Source organism: Zalophus californianus, chromosome X, assembly GCF_009762305.2.
Source record: "Zalophus californianus isolate mZalCal1 chromosome X, mZalCal1.pri.v2, whole genome shotgun sequence".
NCBI lineage: Eukaryota > Metazoa > Chordata > Mammalia > Carnivora > Otariidae > Zalophus > Zalophus californianus.
The window spans coordinates 101,594,047-101,618,821 of record NC_045612.1 but is presented as its reverse complement, the minus strand read 5'-3'; the positions used below and the strand labels follow the sequence as shown (position 1 = coordinate 101,618,821).

The following is a 24,775-nucleotide window of genomic DNA, read 5'->3' as shown; positions in this document are numbered from 1 at the left end:
TAAGGAAGCTAATATATGAAAGAGTCTAGTTCTCTCAAAATTAGTTCCCATGTAGGAAACAGTCAAGTGTATCTATCTATGAGGTAAGAAACTAGAGTGTCCATGATATTATTCTACGGTTTCATGTATATCTGTAACCGGCTAAGTACCAATCGCAACAGAATCTGAACTTTGTAGAGACCACAAAGGTAGTTATAAATATTATAGATTACTATATTTGTTAAACAATACAGTTATTTGTATTTTGCCACCCAGACATTCATAACTATTATGGAAAACTATTTGCATAGATCTCCTGGAAATCCCCACAGTTGATTTATCTTGGAAATAAATGCCTATTCATTGTTATTTAGCTGAACAGCTAAGAATGCCTCTAAGTTATGAATTGATCTAAACATGTTAAATTTGTACATATATGGACCTTGGTTTTCATTTTATCCATACACATTTTATCCATGAACTACTCACCACTAAATATAGCTTTCCTCTGCTTTACATGTATTAAAATAGCCATTTAAATTTTTTAAAAACCACTCACGATTATAGCATATGGTGTGAAATCTGAGAATGCAGTCTACTTGGACTTTCAATGAGCTTTTTAGTAGACAGCTGTCTATTATTTATTGAGTACTACACTCAGAAGATTAAATAAATAAAGGTAAAAATTACGGAATTTTTTAAAGAAAATTATGATGCATAATGAAGTATCTGTGAATAAATGCATTTGTATTACTTAAAATAAAACTACATTTCAAATACATTTTAAGATTTCAAAAGCCACTGGCTCATGAAAGAGGGCAGAAGAAATATCAGATAACTTAGCAAACTTCAAGACATCGTAGCTGTTTATTTCATGAAAATCAAACTTAGGAAAGCAATACACTTGAATTAATTTTATTCATCTGTTCTAAGAATATGTTCCATACAGTGAGAGTCTTAAGTAATCACTGAAGAATCAGAATGATTCACAGATGGTGTAAGTGATTTAATTATTTTTAACCAGTTGTTTTGGGCATGCTCAGAAGGATAGTGCCAACTCCACTGCAGAAGCCATCTGAGCTCCATTCCAGCTGGTGTTCCATATTTTGAAAGCAAATTTAGATTGCAGAAAATTATACTTTTTATTGTTATGTTGCAAATGGAGGTCAAATTGCTGGGTATAGATTCTTGTACTTTTCCCCCTTCATTGTATGAGTTATATTTATCAAATATCACGTCTTTTGTATGATTGCCATGGATTTGCCAATGTTATTTTATATTTTGTGTTGTCTGGCACATAGGAGGCACTAGATAAATGTTTATTAAATGAAAGAAATGCCAATTCAATGCATCCAAAATAAAACTTGAGTTTCTTTACAGACTCCCAGTAAGTGTATGGAATTCTGATTTCACTGCACCCTTATAATTATTAGGAGGTTCTCATTAAAAGCAAATAAAAAAGGAAAGAAACTGATATAACAAAACAATGCCCCTCCACCAAGGAGACAATGTCAACATATCTCTGTTACTTTAATAATTAAAACTATACCCTGATGTTGGAATCCTTACCCCTAATTTTATGGGAACTCAAGCAAGTTGCTTGACAAATTTTCATCTGTTTAGGTTGTTTTTGAGGATTAGAGATACTCTGTAAAAATCTAGTGTTGCATACCTCTAGTATGCAAGATAATTTTGTTATCTCTCAACAAAATAACTGATATTCCCAATTATTTTTCATTAGACCCAGAAAAGATAAATTTTGCTTAATGTCCTTATACACAGTGAGAAGTAGTAAACTGTTACAAAATATTTCTACCAAAAGTAATCATTTTTCAAGCACTGTCACTCCAAGGAAGAGAATATTTAGTTTAGTGAAACAAGTTACTCTGATGCCAAAAGAGTTATATTTATTCTAAATTTACTGATAAAATTAAACAATAAAACTGTACCTATCCATAATGCATCAGATTCAGTTTTGTGTTTATACTTAATATTTATGAAAAATACATTAATATGTTTACCATCAATATTTCCTGAAGGTTGTGTTAAATTTCCTCTTGATAGCAAAATATGATACAGTACTTTGCTATAAGAAAGGCAACTTCCTTTATATATTTGACATCAAAATGACTGTAGTTATTCATTATAGCTTTAATTCAAAAGATGGACATACAAAATTATGTACCTAATATCGCCATAACCTAACTCTACAATAACTGTGTGTACTAATATAAACAGGGAATCTAGTTTAACACATTTATATTAATAATCTTAATTTATTGTGCTATTTAGACCCAGTCATTGAGGTAATATTTCTGAGGTAACATGTTGTGTGAAACATTTATAAAGTGGTGAATTTATTTAAACTTATAAGAATATTAAAATGCAGTTGACATCTTATATACAGTAAGGGCTTTGGACTGGAAAGATTCAAAAAATCCAAAGTCCTGTGTTAATGTAGTTGCTTACTATCTTTGGCTAATTCAATTAATGTTCTTAAGCCCCAGTATCCAGTGTGGATTATTCATTTTATTTCAATAGCTTATGTATTTATTTTTCCTCTCTGGAATTCAGAAATTTCATACTCTCTTTTATTGGGGTTAATGGTTACTCCCAAACTATTAACTTGCACAAAAAATTTTATATGGTCTCTTTCTGAGCATTAAGAGGATCTTAGAGTCATTTTATTCATCACTCATTCAACAAATGTATATTGTATACATATTACTTGCTAATCATTGTTTTTGGTTCTGAGGACAAAGCAGTGGGAAGAAAAGAGAAAATTCCTGCATTTTTGGGACTTTCACTCTACAGAGAGAGATAGATAATAAGATAAAGAATGGAAATATTTGTAACTTTCCTGGTAGTGAATTTTATGCAGAAAAGTAAGTGGGGAAGGCACTGAGCAAGTGTGCGTGTTTCACTCAGAACACTTTCAAGTAAAGATTTGAAGGCAGAGGTGGTGAGGGATGCGCAGATGTCTGGGGGAAGAGTGTTCTAGGTGTAAGGAACACAATGCGAAGGGAGGATGCCAGACATGTTCCAGGAAGAATGAAAAGGCCAATGTAAGTGGAGCAGAATGAACAAGACATAAAGTATTAAGAGATAAGGCCTGAGAGGTAATAAGGAGCCAGGTCATATATCCCTTGAAATTAATTTCAGGATTTTGGATTTCACTTGAAAATAGACGGGAATCCACTGGCGCACTCCGAATCGATAACGACACACCTGATTTCTATTTTCAAGTGGTGTGTCTGTCTACTGTGTTGAGAATAAGTGAAGGAAAACTAAGATAGATTTTTACCTGAAACTGAAATGGCAGTGTTGCCACTATAGTTCAGGGGAGAAGAGTGGTCTGGCTAAAATATGTAGTGGTTGTGAGGGTGTACCTGGCATCAAAGTTATGAGACTGGATGAAAAGAGCAAAGCACAGAGTATAAATAGAAAGGGGAAACTGTCGGGGCGCCTGGGTGGCTCAGTCAGTTAAGTGTCTGCCTTTGACTCAGTTCATGATCCCAGGGTCCTGGGATCGAGCCCGGCATCGGGCTCTCTGCTCAGCGGGGCATCTGCTTGAGCCTCTCCCTCTGCTCGTGCATGTTCTCTCTCTCTCTCTCTCTCTCTCCCCCAAATAAATAAAATCTTAAAAAAAAGAAAAAGGAAAATTTCCCAGGACTGAGCACTGAGACATTTCAACAGTAGAGAAGGAGGTAATACCAACAGAGGCTGACAAAGAACAACCAGAAAAGTAGGAGGTAAACAAGGTGAAGAACTCCAAGCAATCTCCCTCTCTACTATAATGTCACTGATGTCTAGTGTTTCCATTCTGTTTTTTAAATAAATAAATCAGACACTTTTACATTTAGCAAATGTTTGTTTAGGTTTCTCCATTTGTTAAGTACTTTCTTTGCTCATCATTCTTCTTTGCATCTCAAATTTTCCATCTGGGGTCATTTTCTTTCTGGTTAGAAACCAGCCATGAGGTGCAAACATGCCATGGAATATTTACATGGGTTTTAAAAGTGTTTACAGAACTTAATTTTACTAACAAAGAAAAGGATGACATAATGTTTAGTAAAAGTTTAGGATATAAAATTATTTTAACACAACATGAAGGTATATGGATGGATAATTGAATAACTTTTTACCGTGGCTAATTCTAAAAAACAAAACAAAAACCCTAACAACCCTGAGGACTCTACAGTGAGGATCTCCTGCTAGAGAATGCAGTCAATTTTTGTCTGGTAAGATCTTTATTTCAGTGTTATTTTTTTTTAAAAGTTTCTATAAGTATACAATTCTAGGTTCATAGGTGGTTTTTCTTTCATTATTTTTGAAGACATCCTACCACCTCTGGCTTTCATTGTTGCTTGATAATTTTCTGTCCTTTATACATATCAATACTTTCTAGGTAATTTGTCTCTTATGCTGTGCTGAAAATTCTTTGTTTTTAGAACTTACCAGATTCATTATGAGGCTATATGGGTGTTTTTTTTTTTTTTTCCTGCTTGAGATTTGCTTGATTCCCAACCTGATTATTGAGACTTTCAATAATTTTGGATATTCCTATGCAATTGTCACTTCAAATATTGACTTTTTTCCATTCTCTCCATTCTTTCCTTGTATATTTGACCTTCTCACTCCCTTTCTTATCCTTTTTATTTTCATATTTCTATGTTTTGGTCTTTATGTATTTTAGGTAATTTATTTTATCTTCCCATTTTATAATTCCCCGTATCTGTTATATCTAATCTGATGCTTAACGTGTCCACTGATTTATAAATTTATTACATTTTTCAATTCCTGGAAGTTCTATTTAACTCTTTCTAAAACTTCGTGACCATTATTTTATTACTGCCTCTTGTCCCTAATTCCTACTTTTCATGCAAACTATTACTATTTTGAAAATATTTAATATATTTGTTTTACATTCTGTATCTCATTAATTCATTATCTTCTGTCTTTGGGAGTTGTATTTTGCTGTTTTTTTCCCTGTGTGAATTGCCATTTTAATTCTAAACACATGTTCTTGGAACTTCATCTGTTGGAATTATTTAAAGTTTAGGTTTAGAGGTGCCTGGGTGGCGCAGTTAAGCATCTGACTCTTGGTTTCTGGCTCACGTAGTGATCTCAGGGTGGTGAGATGGAGGCCTGCATTGGGCTCCATGCTCAGCATGGAGTCTACTTGAGATCCTCTCTCCTCTCTGCCCCTCCCGCTCATGCTCTCTTGCTCTCTAAAATAAGTAAACAATTTTAAAATAAATAATAAAGTTTAGGTTTAAGCAGTGCTAAATGAGAAACATTTGTATTTGCTTTTGTTAGGTTTATTTGACACCACCAACTCAGAGCAACTTAAATTTTTGGCTTTTGGCTTTTCAAGACACCTATCAGTGTGAGCTCTGGACACTGACCCTTGTGCATACTGTCCTTCAAACCAGTGACCCTAAAAAATATTTTGGGACGCCTTTAACATTTTTGGTGGTTTCATAATCTCTCTTAATTCTGTAAGAAAAAAGTTACTAATTTTATCCTGAGGCTCAAATATCTAGTCAAAGTTGCATGGATAATGAGACATGTGGGATATAACCCTAGGTTTTCTTGCCCAAGTATAAAAATTACAACATAATATCAGTTCTTCTAACAGGGGTAAAACCTATTTTATAAATAGTGGCCTTGTCTTGATTTTGTAATGGTAATATGATAGAAATTTGGAGATATATTTTTATCATCAGAACCTTCAGTTAAATAAGTCGCTTGTGTTGACATATGGGCGTGCTCTGTTCCTTCACAAGGTATTTATATATTCTCTCTGTTTTGCCATACTTAATTTAATTCATCTTGGTTGGGATACCAATGTATTTACTCCATTTGTGGGCTCATATCTTCCTTAAGTTCTGGGAAATTTTTGGCTACTGTCCTTTAAATACTGTCTCTCCTGTGTTCTTTGTCTTCTCCCTTTGTAATTATATTAGTCATAAAGCTTCTTATTCTGTTCTCTCAGTCTTTCTTTCACATTTTCCATATTTTTTTATTTTTATGTGGTATATTATGATCATTTTACTATAATGAGTTTCTAATTTTCTCTTCACATTTGTTTAATTAGGTGTTTAACACATATGCTTAGCTTTTTATTTCAATGACTAGTTTGGGCTTCTATAAGCTTTACTTGATGTATTATCATCATAAATACCTATGTATTTTTTTGTGTATGGTGGTTTTATAAATTAATGCTTATTTTATTCCTTCCTTGTTTTCAACATATTTACTTTACTATATCCAGTGCTTTTCTATTATTTTAGGTTCATGAAGTACTAATTCTCTTGATCATGATGTTAGATGATGCTGTCACCATGTATTCATTTCTTCATATGGGTTGTAATATTTTGCAGTGAACCAATATTCAGTATTTTTGTGTCTATGGAACTCTGAAAAGAATGACTTATTGTATGACTGTGGGAGAAGACTTCACAGATTTCACCAATCTGGGACTCAGTTTATGTTAATTTCTCAGTTCAGGAATCTAGAGGCTTATGGTTAGTATATAAATTCAGACCTCCCACACTCAGTTTTAATGATCAAAGATTTTTCTTTTCCAGCCTGAATCCTTGAAAAACAGAATTGGACTTGCAGTTAGGATTGATCTACTTCCCGTCTATATGTGGCGTAAAGACCTTGAAGTTTCTATGTTTAAACAGGGCTTTCATTTACATCTCTATACTAGATGTTGTATAAGACCACGTATAAAATGTCTTCAAAACTTTCTTTTAACCACTGGACCCTCAATCCAGGTTCACTATCACATGAAATAATATGCTCATTTTTGGCAAAAAGAGGAAAGGAAGTTTCCATTATATGTTTTGATCTCAGCTATATCTTTAAAACTCCTTTAAAATTATATTTTACTCAGAATTTCCTTACATTTGAAAAAAGGGATGAGGGAATCAGTGATTATGTCATCTTCCTGGAAGGTGATTCTAGCTGAACATACTCTATTTACCAAACAACTATTAAACTGATTCTATTACATAACTAGAGAATAGAAAAAAAATTCTATAGAAATGGCAGTAACTATTATGATCACAATCTAGGAGATATAGAATCTTGACTTACTTGATTTCTTTCTTAACTCTTGTGATATGTTACTACAAAATTAAGGTTGAGAGGAGGAAAATTTTATAAGCAGCTACCTCCTGGTTCATTTCCCATAGCAACCATTATTATTTTTTTACATTCACAACTCTGTTTACTAAAGAACATTCTGTCTCTAACAAAATTATTTATGTTTCCAAATTCTCCAAGGATCTTGCATTGGCAGTTGACAATCTCTGTTGTTACTTCAAGGCAAAGGAAAACATCTATGTGGCAATTATGCAAAGAGGATGTTTCCCCCTTAGTCTCAAAATTAATTTGTTATCATTATGTGATAGGAGAAAATATACCAAAAAATGAGTAATGGAATATCAAATCTAGGTTCAGGTATTATTTTACATGAGGTGATGGCAGTCAGCTCTGTGGTTTCTTTTCTTATGAAGCAATGCTTTCTTTTAAGAAAATCCAAAGTAACAAAAGCATAATGGTACAGCAATGCTTTTCCCATTCTTTTTTTTCCTGAAGAGCACTAGTTCTTCACAACTACTTGAGCAGGAATCCTATCATAAAACTGAAATGAAATTTCCCCTTTTGTACTGCAACTATCCAGATGTGAAAGTCTGCAGAATTTATTCCCCTTGTAGAAATTCATAATAATATTTGCATATCAAAAGCCCTGCTAAATTCTGGAGTAAGGAAACTTTGCTTAATTCAGTATTTCTCAAACTTATTTGGACACTTGATATTTTTCTTTCTTTTGAACAACTCCCACTATATTTCAGGAAGCACTGAGTCCAAGTGTGGTGTCTTCCACTTCTTACATGTGCCCTTGGACAAATATAATTAACCTCATTAAATTTTCTTTACTATGAAATGACAATGAAAATAATAAGGTTAGTAATAAGAAGGTTATTAATAGAAACAAACTAGATATAGGTAAAAGCTCTTTATAGAGATGTAAGGTTCTATTCAAATTCAAACAATTTTTAAAAGTTAGTGGAGGAATGCTCACACTATAAAAGTGTTTTTATCTTAAAAATTTATTCACATAAGGACTAACTTATATAATACATTTCTTTAGCATTTAAAGTGAAACTACTAACAAAACTCATTTTCTATCAACTTTTCAAGAACTTGTCTATTTTAGAAACGTGTACTTCTAATGTTGTTAACATACCTTACTGCAATTTACTCCGATGTACTAAAAACTAACCTTTACAATACACTATTGTAATCCTCCTCATAGTCACTCTACCACCTCAGTGTTAAATTTCAGGAACTTTGTCTTTTCTCAGTATAACACTTCTGAGAGTAACTGTAATGAAATCTGCTGTTCTAGAGAGTCATCTTAAATTCCCAATTGACGTGCATACTTATAAGAAGTATAAAAATATCTTTAAAATATGAAAAAAACCTGCTTAAGTGTTACCTGTCCAGATTATACATCAAAGTTCTACTAAATGTTTATTGTTGCTAAATGGAAGGATGGCTGAGTTACAGCACCAACGTGAAAGTCTAGGTGAAAAATATTCCATGAAGAAGCAAAACATACAAAGGCCCTGAAATGGAAATGGTGTTGGTGTATTTAAGTACGGAGGAGATGTTTTTACGCCTGTACGACAGGGAGAATGGCAAAAAGGGAGACAAAGTTGGAGTAATAGGACCGAGGCAGGAACCAAATCATGTATAATCTCATAGGATTTCACTGAAAGGGTAATGAGCAGCAGGGGCTTGAGAGAATCTCACTTAGGCTTTAGGAGCACTCTGGCTTCACCAGAAAGAATGTAGTGTGGGTGGGGAAAGCCTGGAAGCAAGGATTAGAGGCTGCTGAAGTAACCCAGATGAGAGATGATTATGTTGTAGACTAGGGTTTCCACAATGCAGATACTGAGTGGTCTGATTAAAGCTGTATTTTGTGAGTAGAACCGATAGAATTTGAAATGAATTATATGGATAATACAAGAGAAAAGAGCAATCATGGATGATATCTAGGTTTTGGACTTAAGTGACAAGGTAATTTACTAACACCCATGGAGCTGCTTGGGAGCCAAATTATGTAGAGGCGACAATCAGTTAATTCCTGACTGGAGTATGTTATGTTTGACATATCTGTTAGGCATCCAAAAGAAGTTGAAGAAGTTGTTAGATATAAAATGTTGAATATCAGCATTATTTACTTGATCTTTGAAACTATAGGATATCTGGGGCAAGTGGAGTTGTTGTATTTAGAAAAGGGACATTTCTTTTCCATCTTTTACTCTGACATTTGCATGATTTTTGCTCCCATTCCTGGGACAGCTCATGTATGTATGCCTATTCCAAAGGGTCAGTGGTTTTTTTTTTTTTTTTTTGCTTCCAAGAAACATAATAATTAGCAATAATTCATACTGAACACATTAGGCACAAAGCTTATATTTGTTGTGACTCCCTACAATGAGGTTCTTAGAGTATTCTTTAAGTTGAGTCAAATCTCTTCTACATTCTCATAGCTTTCTGTTTTCCTTTGCAGCACTTGCTACAATTTTAATGGCTGAATACAAGAGTAAAAAAAAAATTCTTCCTTATATGTAGAATTCTAGATAGCTTTATACAGCTTGCTCCTTCTTTCTGGCTTCATTTTCCTTTTTTTACACTAGCATATTGTTTATTAATTCAGCAAGAATATATAGGTAATAAATTCTCATAGTTTGTTTATCTGAAAATACTTGTATGTCTGAAAATATTTTGTCTTCACTTTTGAACCACAGTTTACAGGACATTTGAAAATTTGCTGAGCATACTGAAGATGTCATTCCATTGCCTTCCAATATCTATTATTGATGAAAAGTCTACTGTCAACTTTGTCACCCTGTAGCTATTCTGCTTTTCGTCCTCAGTAGCTTTTATGATACCTTCCTGATCACTGATGTTCTGAGTTTCATTCAAACCTACCTAGGTGTGACTTGTTTTTATTTATTCCAGTCTAGTTGAGCTTTATTCAACTTGAGGACTCATTTAAATTGAGCTTTATTCAACTTGAGGACTCTTGTAAACTGAGATTCATTCAATTTTGTTAAATGTCAGTCATTTATATAAAATATTGTCTCTTCCCCAGGCTCTCCACTTTTCCAATCTGGAACTCTTTTCATGCATATATGTGAGTTTTTTATTCCATTCTCTACATATTCCAGTATTTTCAGCAAAGGAAAATTATCCTCAATATCCTTCAGTGAATATATTCATCTTTCTTCTATGATGAATCAACTATTTAAAAAGCTGCTTATTATTTTAATAATTATATTTTAATCTCTAGACTTTTTATTTTTTCAAATCTTCCTGTTCACAATTCAAAATGGACTATTTTTATTGTAGGGATTCCATTACATCCTCTTTAAAAATCTTTTTGAACATTAAAAAAAACCCCAATTACTTAAAAAAAAATTTAAACACTTATTTTAATGTCCTTTGCTGACTGTTCTCTTATCTTTAATTTCCTCAGATGTGCATTCTCCTTTTATTTTTTGGCATCTGTTACCATCATCTACGAAAAGAATTTTTTTCATATCCATTGTAATTTTAGTCTGTGAGCTTATTTTGCTTAGGAGTTCCTGGATTGTGGTGGTACTTTCTTTGTGTAATTTTTTGGCTGCATTTTCTTGAGCGCTGGGAGATTAACTTTCAAATGCTACAATTATGCTTAATAAAAATTACATGTAATTTTCTATTAAGAAATTTTCAAAGCCTTTGGTTTTTTTCTTATCTCTTTCTCTATTTTTCTGCAGGAGATAAGAATTTAGATAGAGAATTCCTGACATGTTTATGGGGAAGTATGCGTTCATCAGTAGAATCACCAGCTTTGTACGAAACTTCCTGAAAATGCTTTATGACTCTAGATACAATTATGTGTTCAAGGATGAGGGAATCTAATTTGTAATCTACGTCAAAAAAAATATATCTACCTGTTGTTAATAACATTATAAATCTATGGTACATGCTGAGCCTAATCCTCTTAACAGTCTATAAAGACAGCTTCTCCCTCTCCACTCTCCCTGCTTGTGTTCCCTCTCTCGCTGTCTCTCTGTCAAATAAATAAATGGAATCTTTAAAAAAAAGACATAAAAATTAAAAATAATGTATCTTTTCCAGTGTTACATACAGAAGAAGAAAAAAAATTGATTCATTGAGCTCCTATAATACAGCAGGTGTTTTATAAATGTTACTATGTTTCGTTATCACCAAAGTCCATATTCCTGTTGTACAGATGAGGGAAATCAGGCTGAGAGATGTTTATTTACCCATAAGCATACAGCTAGAAGACAGAGTGGGATTTATATTCTGGGCTGTTCATCCCAGGGAATGGCCTTTTTACTAGACCACACAGGTGTTATAAAACATCCTGCAGAAAAATTCCTCATGTTCAGTTTACAATCATTGCTTGGTCTTCACTGATCAGCAAGGTCTGCAAGTCAACAAGAAGTATAATTAGAACTGTCTTCTATTCCTAACTAGGGCAGGGGCTCCAACCTCCTGAATACTTAGAGAAAAATTTACCTGCTTCCTCCCAATCTGTTTCCCTTCTTTGTGGTCTCTAGGATTGTCCTGAGGACTATGGTTTGGAGATAACTTGCTACTCTGCTTTGGTCTGCACTCTTGTCTGGCCCAGGGCTGCCACACGGCTCCCTCAAAGTTCCAGACCTTGTCTGAGCTTCATAATTGCCATATATAGTTCTGACATGGACATGGTCCCTGAAGTGCACAACTTCTACACTGCTTACTCCATTTTTAAGCTTTTATCTCTGAAACAAGGAAAAATAATTTCTCATTTTTAAACGCAACTCTCCAATGTTAAGCACTTCAGAGTACTCCCTGCAATCTTGAATTGTTACTCCTAAGATATGAAAGACTAACTGAAAATCAGTAAGTCCAAATGAAGTTTAGAATTTACATCTAGAGAGAAGAGAAAGGGAAAATTGGGAGAATGAAAGATGAGACAAATAGAGAAGGGGAACCAGGGGGAAATAAAGAATACTGAAGTTATGATGGCCTGTGCTGCATCAGAGCCACTGTAGGATTATTCTAAACATAACTTTTGGTTAAGCTGTTCACTTGTGGCTAATCTCAAAAGGCTTCACTGTATGATAATTGGGAAAGATGACTCTAACCAGGTTGGTGGACATGTGAAATCAGTTTTTCAATATACATTAGTAATCAGTGGAATAAAAAGATACATCTTGGATCTATCTATCAATCATCTTTTATGCCTAATTAAAATGCAAAGCCAAATATAATTGTAATATTAAATTGATTGTTCTTCATACATATTATTATTACTTCTTTTATCAAGGACACCCAGAGTTTACATTAAAAATATATTCCCGGGGCGCCTGGGTGGCTCAGTTGGTTAAGCGTCTGCCTTTGGCTCAGGTCATGATCTCGGGGTCCTGGGATCAGGCCCCCACTGGGCTCCCTGCTCAGTGGGGTGTCTGCTTCTCCCTCTCCTTCTTCCTCTGCCCATCCCTCTGCTCATGCTCACACATTCCCTCTCTCTCGCTCTTTTTCAAATACATAAATATTCAAAAAATATTTTCCCCACTCCAGGCACCTTCTGAATTTTGGCTCTTTCAGTTATAAAATCAAGAAGAAACAGTTTATGGGGAAACTACAACTTAGCATTTTACTTGGACTTTTAAAATTTTATGCTGGTTTTACATGTCCTTGGTTTATTTTACCAATCATCATTATGTTTTACAAATATGTGTTGAGAGCCCTTTATGAATAAGGACGTAATGACATTTTAAGTGGGTGGTTTGTGGAGATTTTTGATCCTGTGTCCATTTAACTATAAAAAATTAATAACTTACCTTCACCAGGTTGTAAAAAATCTAATCCTGCATATAGGATGTGTTAGGATATGGGGAAAGTTGGAATGGAGAAATTAGTTAGTAGTGAGATAAATCAAAGCAAGGGACTTCTCCTTGAACGATCTATTAAATTCAGTGAAAATATTTTACTTGAATTTTCTTTATGGTTGCCTTAATCTTTCAATTCATTTTGTATCCACAGACACAGGCTTTCTGTTAGTGTAAGCTTTGGTGATTTATGACATATTATGTTCATAACATTTAATAGGAAAGATAATAGGCTGAAATGTGCAATCAGCTAGAATAGGATTTCAAATGTAATATAGTCTCAATATATTACATTACTTCTTCCAACTTCTCAAATATCCAGCTGCTATTAAATCTTAGGGTCCTGGATTTCATCAAAAACAGTATATTCATGGATTTTTGTAATGTTTTGTAAAAAGAAGTAACAATAACATGTAGTATAATTTCCCTTGGTTAATAAGCAGCATTAACAAAATTACATGCTTAAAAAATAAAGCTATGCTGTCTAAGGCATATTTTTAAAATACCCCATATTAAATGGAATCAACAGTATCACATAAGGAATTCCACAAAGTCTCATCTGAAGGTTGAAACAAATGAAATTATCCTTTACATAGGTTGAAAATGATTGAATATCTATTGGCTTCATATGATTCAACCTAACACATTAAGAAATCCTTATCCCCAGCCTTAACACATTTGTTTTGTGGGAAGCACTATTTTTGCATGATTACATAGCAGTAAGCATTCCTCTTCACTTTATGGTGTCACAGAATAGGAACAAAAAATGTATTTGTTAGAAAAAATCCTATGGTTTATACCCTATTACAAATAAAGAGCGAAGACCCAACTTATGCTTATGAATTGCCCTTTTAAGGAGAAAATCACCAAATATCCATCCAGTTGTTTGAAAGAACAGTTGTTCCTTTTCCCTTTGGCTTGTAATATTTCAGTGGTCACAATATTTGATATTTTCCAATCTGCTATCAGTTATAAACCATCTTACTAGGCATTCACTTCTGAAAAGCCTTTTAACCCATTAAGTAGTTAAGCCAGATACGAGGACTAAACTACTATTCTTCTAAGTCAATGAGATAAGGTCCTTATGCAAGTTGCTATAAGAAGATGTCTCACCAAAGATTTATTATTTACCATGTATACATTAAGAAAGTAAAATTGGCATGGGATGGTCTCAGGAAAGCAATACGTATTTTTGGATTACACACTGAAATAATGTAAATGTATGATCCATTGACAAATTGACATTGCCAATGTTATGGAAAAAATGATGTGGCAAAACAAATTAAGATGCAGTTTTCGTTTGTGTTAAAGGGCCTATTTCCTATGTGAGTTGATTTATTGTGTTCTTAATCTGAAAAACTAATCACTAGCGTTGCAGGAGCCCAAAGTGAGGGGAAACTGCTCACTTTCAGAATGCATAGTAGAAGTCTGAAATTGTACCCAGTTTTTTTTTTTTTTTTCCGTTTGTTAGTAGGCCTGTTATTAGGGTAGCAGTTGCAAACATGTGGGTTTGCCAGTAACAACTCACAATTTGTGCAAAGTTGAGTCTTCGAAACTGAGCAAATTTGCTCTCAATTTCCCGCCAGCGCTTGCTGAGCTGGATCTGAGTTGGCTCCACTGCCATTGCGGCCCCATCCTCAGACAAGCCCTCAGCTTGCCTGCGCACCGCATTCAGCTCCTCTTTCTTCTTCTGCAATTCACGATCAATTTCCTATTGAGCAAAACCAATACAGGGCCCAGGGCAGTTAGCTAACCACATCAACCAACCCGCAAGCAGCACACACTTCTCTCAGAAATTTCAAAGGCTGTTGTCATTTTATTGTCATGTTCCGTGATTTACAACTATGGAAGCCATCACTGTCATCTTCCCCCAAGGATCCAAATGTTATTTCAGTTATCCTTCGAATGCTCAGTTTTAGATAGGCTAATTAGTAAAATATTTAAATCCATCTAACATTTTCCTTTCTTCTCAATTCCTCTGGTGTTTTGGGGGCTAACCCAAACTGGAGTGGCTACTCATTATTTCTTAGGGACCATCCACATAGAATATAATTTAGAGGGTCAGTGCTTATTTATTTTCTTTTTTAAAGTTTTGAGGAGTTCAACAGAGAACGAAGCAAAATAAAAAGTGTGAAATAATAACAGAAAAAAAACATCTTCGGACAATATGCAAATCAATCTATAGAGATTTGACACTGATGTGTGAAGATGCTCTGATGAAATGAATGTGCTAACATGAGAAAGAAGTCGTCCATATACCGATAAATCATTTGTTCATCTGGAACAAAGATACACAAAGTCAATTACAAGTTCACCAGAAACCATACGACATTTCTTAATTCATTTTACACTGTCTAGAAATAAAACATTTTATTCATTCCACATTATGTCAATTTAAAAAACACTTAATACAATACATTTACCAAAACAAAACACAATACAAGGAAATGCAGCAAATCAGAGAGAACACTAAGGGAGGAAACAACAACATCAACGATTTTAAATACGATCCACACATGTTAAGATAAAGAAATTAAATTGTAGCAATAAAATCTAGTATTGACATTCTAAAACAACATTACCTTTATTTTCCTTTCATCTCTGGGTTCAGGTAGGCTGGCTAACTTTTTTTCAATGTCATCCAAGCATTTCAGGAGATCATCAGCCTGCCTCTTGTACTGATACCACTGGTGAGAAATTTCTAGAGCCTTTTTTCTTCTTTGAGACCTCAAATCCTGTTCATGGTGCAGATATTATTAAAATATCAATATATATGTATAGTACACTTCTGGCTGTAGTTATTTACAAATAATGAACCCCTCATCTTCTTGTACAGCTTCACTTAAATTCACTTTTAAATGTTAAATATACAAAGAGATGATGAAATTAGGTATTTTTGTGGCAGGACCTATTCACACAAAGCTAAGGGAAACTGAACAACCCACTTAAAGTATTTTCTCCTGACATGTGCATAGTTGTTCAGAAATCTTGTCTTATTTGACTAAATGAGTCAACTAAATTATCGTGTAGTCTATGTGAAATACTTTAGTATATGAATACACCTGTATTAACCAGACACTTGCACAAATTTAATGAATTTGTACTTGACTTTTAAAAGACATACAAATTCTAAAATTTGTATCTTCAGCCCTGGGTTCATCAACAAAATTTTAAGTTTACATAGCGAAGCAACTACATTCATGGTTTTAGCAGTCCCCATAAAAATTTTCATTGGCCATGAATATTTTGTGATTAGAAACATGAAATCATCCTAGTTATCATATAAATTGTTTTGAGCTATATACATAGAAATGTGAAAGATACATATCTGTGAGTGTACATGAAAATGACAACTATTATAAAATGCTCTTTCTTTTGCTCTTCCATGGCCAACTTTTTCTTATTATATCAAATCATGTTCCAAATGCAAAATGATGAATTAGTTTAAAAAGAAAAGGGAAGCGCATGGTTTCCAATCAACATGACGAGATAAATAAGGGCAACTGCTTAATAAATCAACAAAGGGGGGCAATTTATCATCTTCCTCCTTACAAGCACACCCAATGTCCTCCCCGATCAATAGAATTTGTTGTAATGCCATTTTACGATAACACAAGGGAATGTAAGAGTTCAGAACACAGCTTTCATTTCTTTGGAACATTAGCAATTAGGGTTTCATGTACAGATTTAACTGGAGCAAAAGAAAATAAGGAATATCAAAGAACTGCTGAAATATTCATTGCTTTGGAAAAGTTCTGACCTTCTTTGAAATATCTCATAAGTACTAGAACTGGAGCCACTTGGCAGGTTAATATAGTTACTGAATTTGGTGGTGTAGATTAGTTTGGCAAGTGGAGCAGATTTTCATAATCACTTTTAACATTTATTTGCAAGAATGATCTAAATTTCATTCTCATTTTGTTCAAAATTGAGGATGTAAAATTTACTGCAGTTTACATTTTTAGTTGAATTTCTAAACCTCCTGTGGAGGTAATAAATTCCTGGGATGAGCCAGATGGAATGCTGCTTTTTTCAAAGGTACAAGGATAAAGCCACGTGAATGAGCGCTGAGCCATGTCTTATTCGTGACACAACTCACATCTTTGCCAAGAGAAAGGGCTTGTGGTCATAAAATCTCAAACTCCTTTCATTCCCTAAGCACAAGGTGATGCGTAATGTGTAAAGATATTTAGAGACATTATATAGATTTCTTTAGAGATATGCCAGATAACCATTAAACACTGCTGTTCAGTAGGACACATATCATCATATGACCACTATAGATGCTTTGGAAAGCCTGGTCACAGTTGGAAGTGTGTGAATTACACAGCTTTCTGATTTTCTGAGCACATTATGGCTTGCTCTTGCACTCCCTCAAGGAAGAGGCCTTTTCTATTTACTATATTTATCAGCAGTTACCTTCAGAACACCTGCTAGCCAATTAGACTTTTCTTGTGGATTCCTTGCGGGCACAATATTGTGTAATTACATTCTCAGCAGTGTTTATTTGGTTGTCTGACTATATGGGGAAAGGTTTTATACTCTTTTTTGCATATAGAAAGCAGACTTCATCCACCTACTAGGTGGATCTACCCACATAACTACATAGCTCTACAAGAGTGATTTACAATGAAAAGTTTGGCAATTAACAGTATTAGAAAATCAGCCATGCATGCCAATAGGGGATACTGAAAAGCACATTAAAAAATCAAAGGTTATTTCACAAAACTCTTCACAAGTCCAGTGTCATGTCAAGAACTTCCTAAATATTATTATAGAAAAACCAACACTATTCTGTCCTTTCTGCACACATCCAGATGAGTCACATGGGTGCTTGAGGCTATACGCTACCGCTGGTTCATACGAGAGTGCCAGTTCTTCTTCAAGGACATTATTTTTGAGGATTCCTTTATAAATGAAATTAGACTCTCTAGATGCTTAGTTAGTTGCAAAGAGTGACTCTCTTAAAAGCAAAATGAAGTTAATTGGAAAAAAAATTAAGTAGAATCCCAGGCCTTATTAAACAAATATTAGATTACCAGAAAACTGGACCTACTTTAGATAAAATCAATAAAATATAGGCAGCAGAAAACCCACAAAAATATGAATTGGTTATTCTGGCAGTTAAGCAGGTCATTCAAGACAGACGTAAAAGTAATGTAAAAATAATTCTATCAGAAAATTAAATGTATAAACACAATGAATGATGCACTGTAATATTTTCCAAGCACTACTCAGAAAAATTTGTATCAGCCAAAAAAAAAAAAAATTTTTTTTAAGCAACACTTCTTTCAAAATCGAAGACACCACTCAAAAATGTTAAATAAAGCACACACACTGAACAGGAAAAAAAATGTATTTTCTGGTGACTAAGACTCTTAAGCAGATTTTATTTATGCACAATATAGTTTACCCTACATATGAGAAAAAAAAAAACCACAGGCAAGGTATATTATAATTTTAGCTCTAATACCTTGAGAGCATTATGTTTTGTCTGTAACAGCTGTTGTTTTATCTTTATTTCCTCTCGCTTTCTCTCATCTGTGATTCTTTGTTGTAAGTTGTCTCCTCTTTGCAACAATTCTTTTACAGTACCCTCATTGTCTTCACTCTGATTAAAAACAACAAGTACAGTCTTCATTTTGGTTTTTAATAAGCTGTACATCGTTAAAAAGAGATAATAAAACATATTATTTAAACACACAGAAAAATCCAATTTAAGACTTTCCAGGAAAGTTATTCTAAGATACTATGCTCATAGTTTTGCTTTTATATGGTTTACTTGAGCTTTGAAAAGAAGGATCTAGGAAGGACGCCAACGAGTTCAAAAGGATACACCTGATGGGGGGCATTTGCAGGAAGATAATGTTGTAAGGTACTTCGTCATTTCAGACAAGGTACCAATTGGTGTGAAGCATTCTTCTGGCTTTGATTTTTGGTAGATTCCCTGAAATTAGTTTGGAGAAGTGAACTAAACGTGTTATCTATAATGTAACCTAACCCATGTAAAATATGGATGTGGATGCGTGTCAGATGGCAACGATTCTTAACATTTTAACACAGTCCTAAGTGAACATATTTTAAATGTACACTAATTTCTAGTCACCTACTTTGAATAACCTATATGTCCAAATTTAGTACAAATATTAGGGCATTATTAAATAATGTGTTCAATCACTGCTGCCGAATATTGCAACTAGTTTCTAAAAATACATCAGATATGCATGTTGTTTTTAAATAAATGCAATCCAGTAAGTATTAAAATATGGATTAGGAAAATTCCTTGAAAATTATTTTCAGTATGCATTTAGCTTTTAAACTCCAAGAATAATATTTTCATTTACTTTGAAAGAAAACTATTTGAATAAGTGCCAGTCTAATATGGTAGCATATGTGACCATTTGATTTTTCACTTCTAGTTTCCTATCTTTCTTTCAACTCAGTATATGAAAGCTTTCTTTTGAGGAGGTTCACCCTGCAGTGGTACTCAAGGTACTCTAATGAGCTAAGAATAACAAATATTAGACAATTTTTTTTAAAGTCACATGTATGTGTATTTGTGTGTAATCATCCATAGTACTCAAACGCTACCTATCTAAATCTGCAGTGCATATTTAAACTGCTATACGCAACTGAAGAATTATTTTTTTCAGAGGAATGGCATTTTATCTGAGATTTGTCAATTACTAGTGTAATAAAATAAAACGGACATATGTTTATCATCTGTGAAAGACCTTATTTATTTTAAAAAGTCTTTCCCTTTTAGTTTTTCCTTTGCTGGGGCTGAGGACAAAAAATAAACAACAACAACAACAAAAACCTGCTTCACTTCTTCTCCCACAGCAGGTAAGGGCTAGCCATAGGGCAGAGCTGGTGAACAGCCCGAGGTAAGCAGTACTCTTTTTCACCTCAGCACCCTCTGGTTTCTTCTTTGACATGAAGGAGAGGTAGCTGTACCTCAGCATCTTGGAAAGCCTCCTCTTGGCTTTCTTTTGCTGAGCTGAGTTGGCAAAGCCACCAAACCCCATACACGGGGAGTACTGATTGATTCAGGCTGCTCTAGGAATTCAGAATTGATACCAGTGCAAACTAAGACTGGTGGAAAATAGTTTTCCTATTGCTTCACATGCCTACTAACTAAAATTCATATATTGCCTTTTAATGTCATTTTAAAGCATTGTCTGAGAATTTCCTAACATTGATACATGTCTGAGAAATCTCAAGCATGATGTGTAGAAATTAGGAATGCCATGTTGGTGATGGCTGTGGAAGAGGGAAAAGGAAATTGTGACAAGGACGTGGAAGGAGAAAAAAGTCAGTGAAAAGAGGTGTGATGCAGAAATATTCAAGCCAGAGAGAAATGTAACAGACATTTTGAAATTAATCAGGGTTGAAGGAGAATGTTATGAGTTTGGGAACAGCCCACATGGTTATATTTCTTTACTCCCATGAAATAAGCAGCATGAATTTGTACATATTTTAGACATCTATTGTACTATTTCATCAACTTTTTGTGAAAACCACTTTGTGGTAAACTTTAATAAATATTTTTTATATTGTGTCTAATACCCTCCCTCTGAAATAAACGTTATATTACCAAAATCATGACTGACACAAAACACCATCCATCCTTGATGGCTGAGTTTCTTATTAAATTTCCGATTTATTTTCTAATTTAACTCTTTTCCCTCCATTACATTTTGTCCTCTGAGTTTGAAAATAGGACAGGTCAAAGCAAAACTGCGGAACTACTTCTTAGGATCTGCAAGTGCTCCTATGTGACCATACCACAGTAATCTGGCATTCATAATAAACATTCAACCAGAATACTTTGCATTTGTAATAAATCATTAGAATCACAAAATGTGCAAGGTATGCGCCGAGAACTTAGTTGGAGACTTGAGTTATCTAATTTCTTTCCAAATATTTATTCATTTCCACTCCTAGGTCATTCATACTTGTATCACACCAATTTACCATATCTTTATTGAAGTCTTCCTCTTTCAGATTCACCCCCTGCTGAATTTCAGCCTCCAGTGGTTCAAGCAATTTTTGTATATCTGAGTTAAACTGCTCCAATTCCTTCAAAGGAATGGAGGCCTAAAAAAAAAGATAGTGCTAATTTAAATCAAAATTACTTTTTATTAGAAACATAAACGCAAAAAATTACATTTGTTCAACCTCCTGTTGTTAAAATAATGACATGCATTATGCTTCCATATTATATTTTATGAAGGCTTTGAAATACAACTGGGAAAGCACCTGAGGATGCAAATAAAGACAAACATTTAACATCATCAGAGCTGAACATACATGCAAGATAATGCAATTTGTCATTCTCTTTTTTCAACAAAAGTTCATTTCCATATATTTGATTGAGCTAATTGTTCATATTCTAAAGTTGAATTTGATCTTATTTAAAATATTCTGATATAAATACCATTTGTGTAAATATGTCTTATCAGAAATTGCGTCATTCACCAAGTAACAGTAACCTCAGGTAGAAAAGCAGAATTGTCTCCTTACCCTCAGAAAAACTACACGGCAATCTGCTCCAATATTTTAAATGACATTTTTAGCATGGAAAATTTGACAGGCACGCTCTCATAAGACAAACAATGCCATGAGCTTGCCTTAGGAATACTTTCTTTGGTAGCACAAAAAATTCAAATGAATGAACCCAGAATATTTCACATAAAAAATCTGAATATATTTTCCAACTTGACAAACATAAGTTTCTTTCATTTTGAAATTTATATTGACCATAGTCTCAAAAAACTTTAAAGCCCCTTTTTTCTAAAGAAACCACTTGAAGAGGAGTGATGATTAAAAATGCATTGGAAATCAAATATATATTCAAAAGAGTGGGCAATATTTAATTATCAAAGTTCAAACAGTTAATAAAATAAATATGCTATTGATCTTTACCCTGTATTCAATTTCTTTGCATTAAAACACTAAAAATATTTTATTCCTGATAGCTTCTGAAAACTCATAGATGACATATAGAAATCTTATTTTCTTACAGAGCTACACATTTGCCCATTTGTAAAACCAATTCAGGAACGACCCCTGGTGTCTTATGCCAGGACGACGGCATGCATCAAGTCTGGTCCCCACCTACTGTTCCCCATCACATGCCCAGTCATAATCTTACTCTTTCTTTATTAAACAGCATCTCCTAGAGGACAATAAAGATAAGTGTTCAAGGAAAAAACAAATATCTACTCCTGAAAAAGTGAATAATCAAATAATATTAACGAGAATGTGATTCGCACATACAACACAAATAGACACTTATCTGTCAGGCACTTTTACACACACCAGAAAGGATTTATGGGCTCTTTTTAAAAAGTGACTTATTTTCAGTATTATTTTTAAATCCTAATGAACATTTGCAATTTGAAATGTCATAGTTGGCTCTTGAACCAGTACAGAATGGGAGTATTGTAAATATGCTTAAGGGACGTTTCCACCGCTGTATTATAAACATACCTCTACACTTTTAAAACATATTTCTCAAAGTATTATAAATGCAAAAAGATGAACAACTTTTCGAATCATAACTAAACAATCTTATTTTGATACTATTTTGTGTTATTGAATTGTTCACATTTGCTAATATTTAATTAGAGCAACTGCATTGTTCTACATAATTATGTGAAAATACAACAATAGGTATTTTTAAAATAACTTTTATTGAGTGCTTGGGTGTCAGAATAACATGGGTCCATTTGCAGGCAGATTTATCTATTTTACTTCTATGCATGCTACCTCTCTAGCTCACCCTCTCTCCCCATAATCAAATACAGGGTGTAGTTTCAAAGGCTCAGAACTTGGGCCTCCAAGCATCTTTCTCAATACTCCTTGCCTAATGCATTGTATTATCTTCCCAAATTTAACTATAACTTTCACAGTATCTCCCAGATATTCATCTTAAGCTGAATTTTTGAATTCAACATAGACTTTCCAATAGCCAGCCGATTTCTTAGAGTTCAACGTGTCTAGAAATGAGCTCATTATCTTTCCCCCCAAGCCGCTTGCAACACCAACTTCCCTAGTTCTGTAAATAGAAGACCTTTTTTTTTTTCCCCTCAGTCACCCAGGCTTAAAGTGTGAGTCATGTTATTTTTCAACACTTCACTCTAATATCTAATCAAATCAAATAATTGTGAATTCATTCACCATGATCTACTTGCTTTCTATTCCCAGAGATAGCATCTCTTATAGTCCTTACACAGGAGTTAAGGCAATAACCTCCTTACAGGGGTATAATCTCCTTCTCATATGACCAGTTCTATCCTGTGCACTGTGATCAGGTCAATATGTTCCAAAAACATGGCTTTCATTAAGTTATTTCTCTATTCAAGAAGTGTAAGTAGAATGAAGTCTAAACTCCAGCACGATAGTCAAGACTTCCCCTAATATTGCCCCAAGGACCTTTCTAGCCTTATTTAAGTGCTCTTAATATCAAGCTTTCTTACAGGCCTATTGGTGAACTCTGGGTACTTCCCTGCTTCTTGGCCCTTAGAATTTTTTTTTTTTTTAATCTTCTGGTGAAGAGCCTATGCTCCTGCATGAGAATGCCAAAACTGAATCTGGGCTCCACCATTTAGTAGCTGGGGGACTTTGGACAAGTTATGTGTCCCCCTTGAACTCCAGTTTCTTTATTTGTAACATGAAGATAAGAAGGATATCTACCGCATAGGGTTGTTATGAGGATCAAATGTAGTTAGAATGTTGTCTGAGAAACAATAAATGCTCAATAAATATGGGTTATCATTTTCTCCCCAAATCCTATGTATCCATATGACATACAATAAATGCTCGACAAGTACTGACTTGGTCTCCTCTCAAAATCGTACCCATCCGTTGACTCTGTTAAAAGATTCTCTTTTGAAAACATATGGTTTATGAAGGATAAAATAAATGCTTGTTGCCAGAGCATTTCTATTTTACCAAGGTAACTGACAAAATCATTAAATTCCAAAGGTGAGCATGGAGAAACTGAGACTCAGTTTGGTAATACTGTGTCATTCTGAACAACAAAACTTGTTGATTAATTAATCTGTATCAATGCACAGGGTAGTTTCAAAGAAGATGCCAAAGGGCTTTGTATTTGTTCTGCTCTGTGCGGTATTTTCATCAGGAAATATTTGGAGACACAAAAAGCATGCAAAAAGACATGCAATGAGAAGGATGAGTTCCATGAACACCCCATGAAGATAAGGTATTTGTCAAGTCTTGTTCAACCTGGAGTCACTCTTGGTACATCGTAGGCACTCATAAATGAATATTGCCCGACAAACTAAGTAAATGAATGACTAATCATGGGGTAGTAGAATAAACATTTCAAGGAGCTCTTGAATGGTCTAGAATTTTAAATAACCCAATTTTTGTTCTATAAAATTGAAAAGACCTGATTGGCCAAATTCTAGTAACAGTGATACCACAAAGTACAAAAACAATATAAGCAGACACAAATAGCTTTTAGGAAATACTACCACAAAATGATTTACTAATTAATCAAGCAAGATAATGCAAACTTAGATTTTATTAGTAGTATATGTAGGGTCTGGATTTCCTGATCAAAGATTACTCTGCATTTGTTTAAGAGGCCATTATACAGATTAGGGATTTGAATTATTCTGTGTGGTTCCAAAGTGAATAACTTGAATCAATGGGTAGAAATTTACTTGGAGCCTCAATTTTAGTTTAATACAGGAAAAACTGATTAGTGCCAAAATTTTTTCTTTCTTAAAAGCACTAATTTTAAAGTAGTGAGTTTCCCATTGCTGAAAATATACAAGCAGAGGCAGGAT

General features: G+C 34.0%; 1 protein-coding gene across 2 annotated transcripts in view; it reads right to left on the bottom strand.

Moving 5' to 3' along the window:
- DMD (dystrophin) overlaps window positions 1-24,775 on the bottom strand; it is a 2,214,577-nt gene that overhangs the window by 1,195,380 nt on the left and 994,422 nt on the right. For both annotated transcript variants that reach the window (XM_027607979.2, XM_027607980.2), the window contains exons 38-41: window positions 20,931-21,053; window positions 18,427-18,564; window positions 15,536-15,688; window positions 14,482-14,664 (exon numbers count right to left, since the gene is read on the bottom strand). In XM_027607979.2, the coding sequence (XP_027463780.1) occupies window positions 14,482-14,664; window positions 15,536-15,688; window positions 18,427-18,564; window positions 20,931-21,053 (597 nt within the window). The remainder of the gene's footprint in view (window positions 1-14,481; window positions 14,665-15,535; window positions 15,689-18,426; window positions 18,565-20,930; window positions 21,054-24,775) is intronic.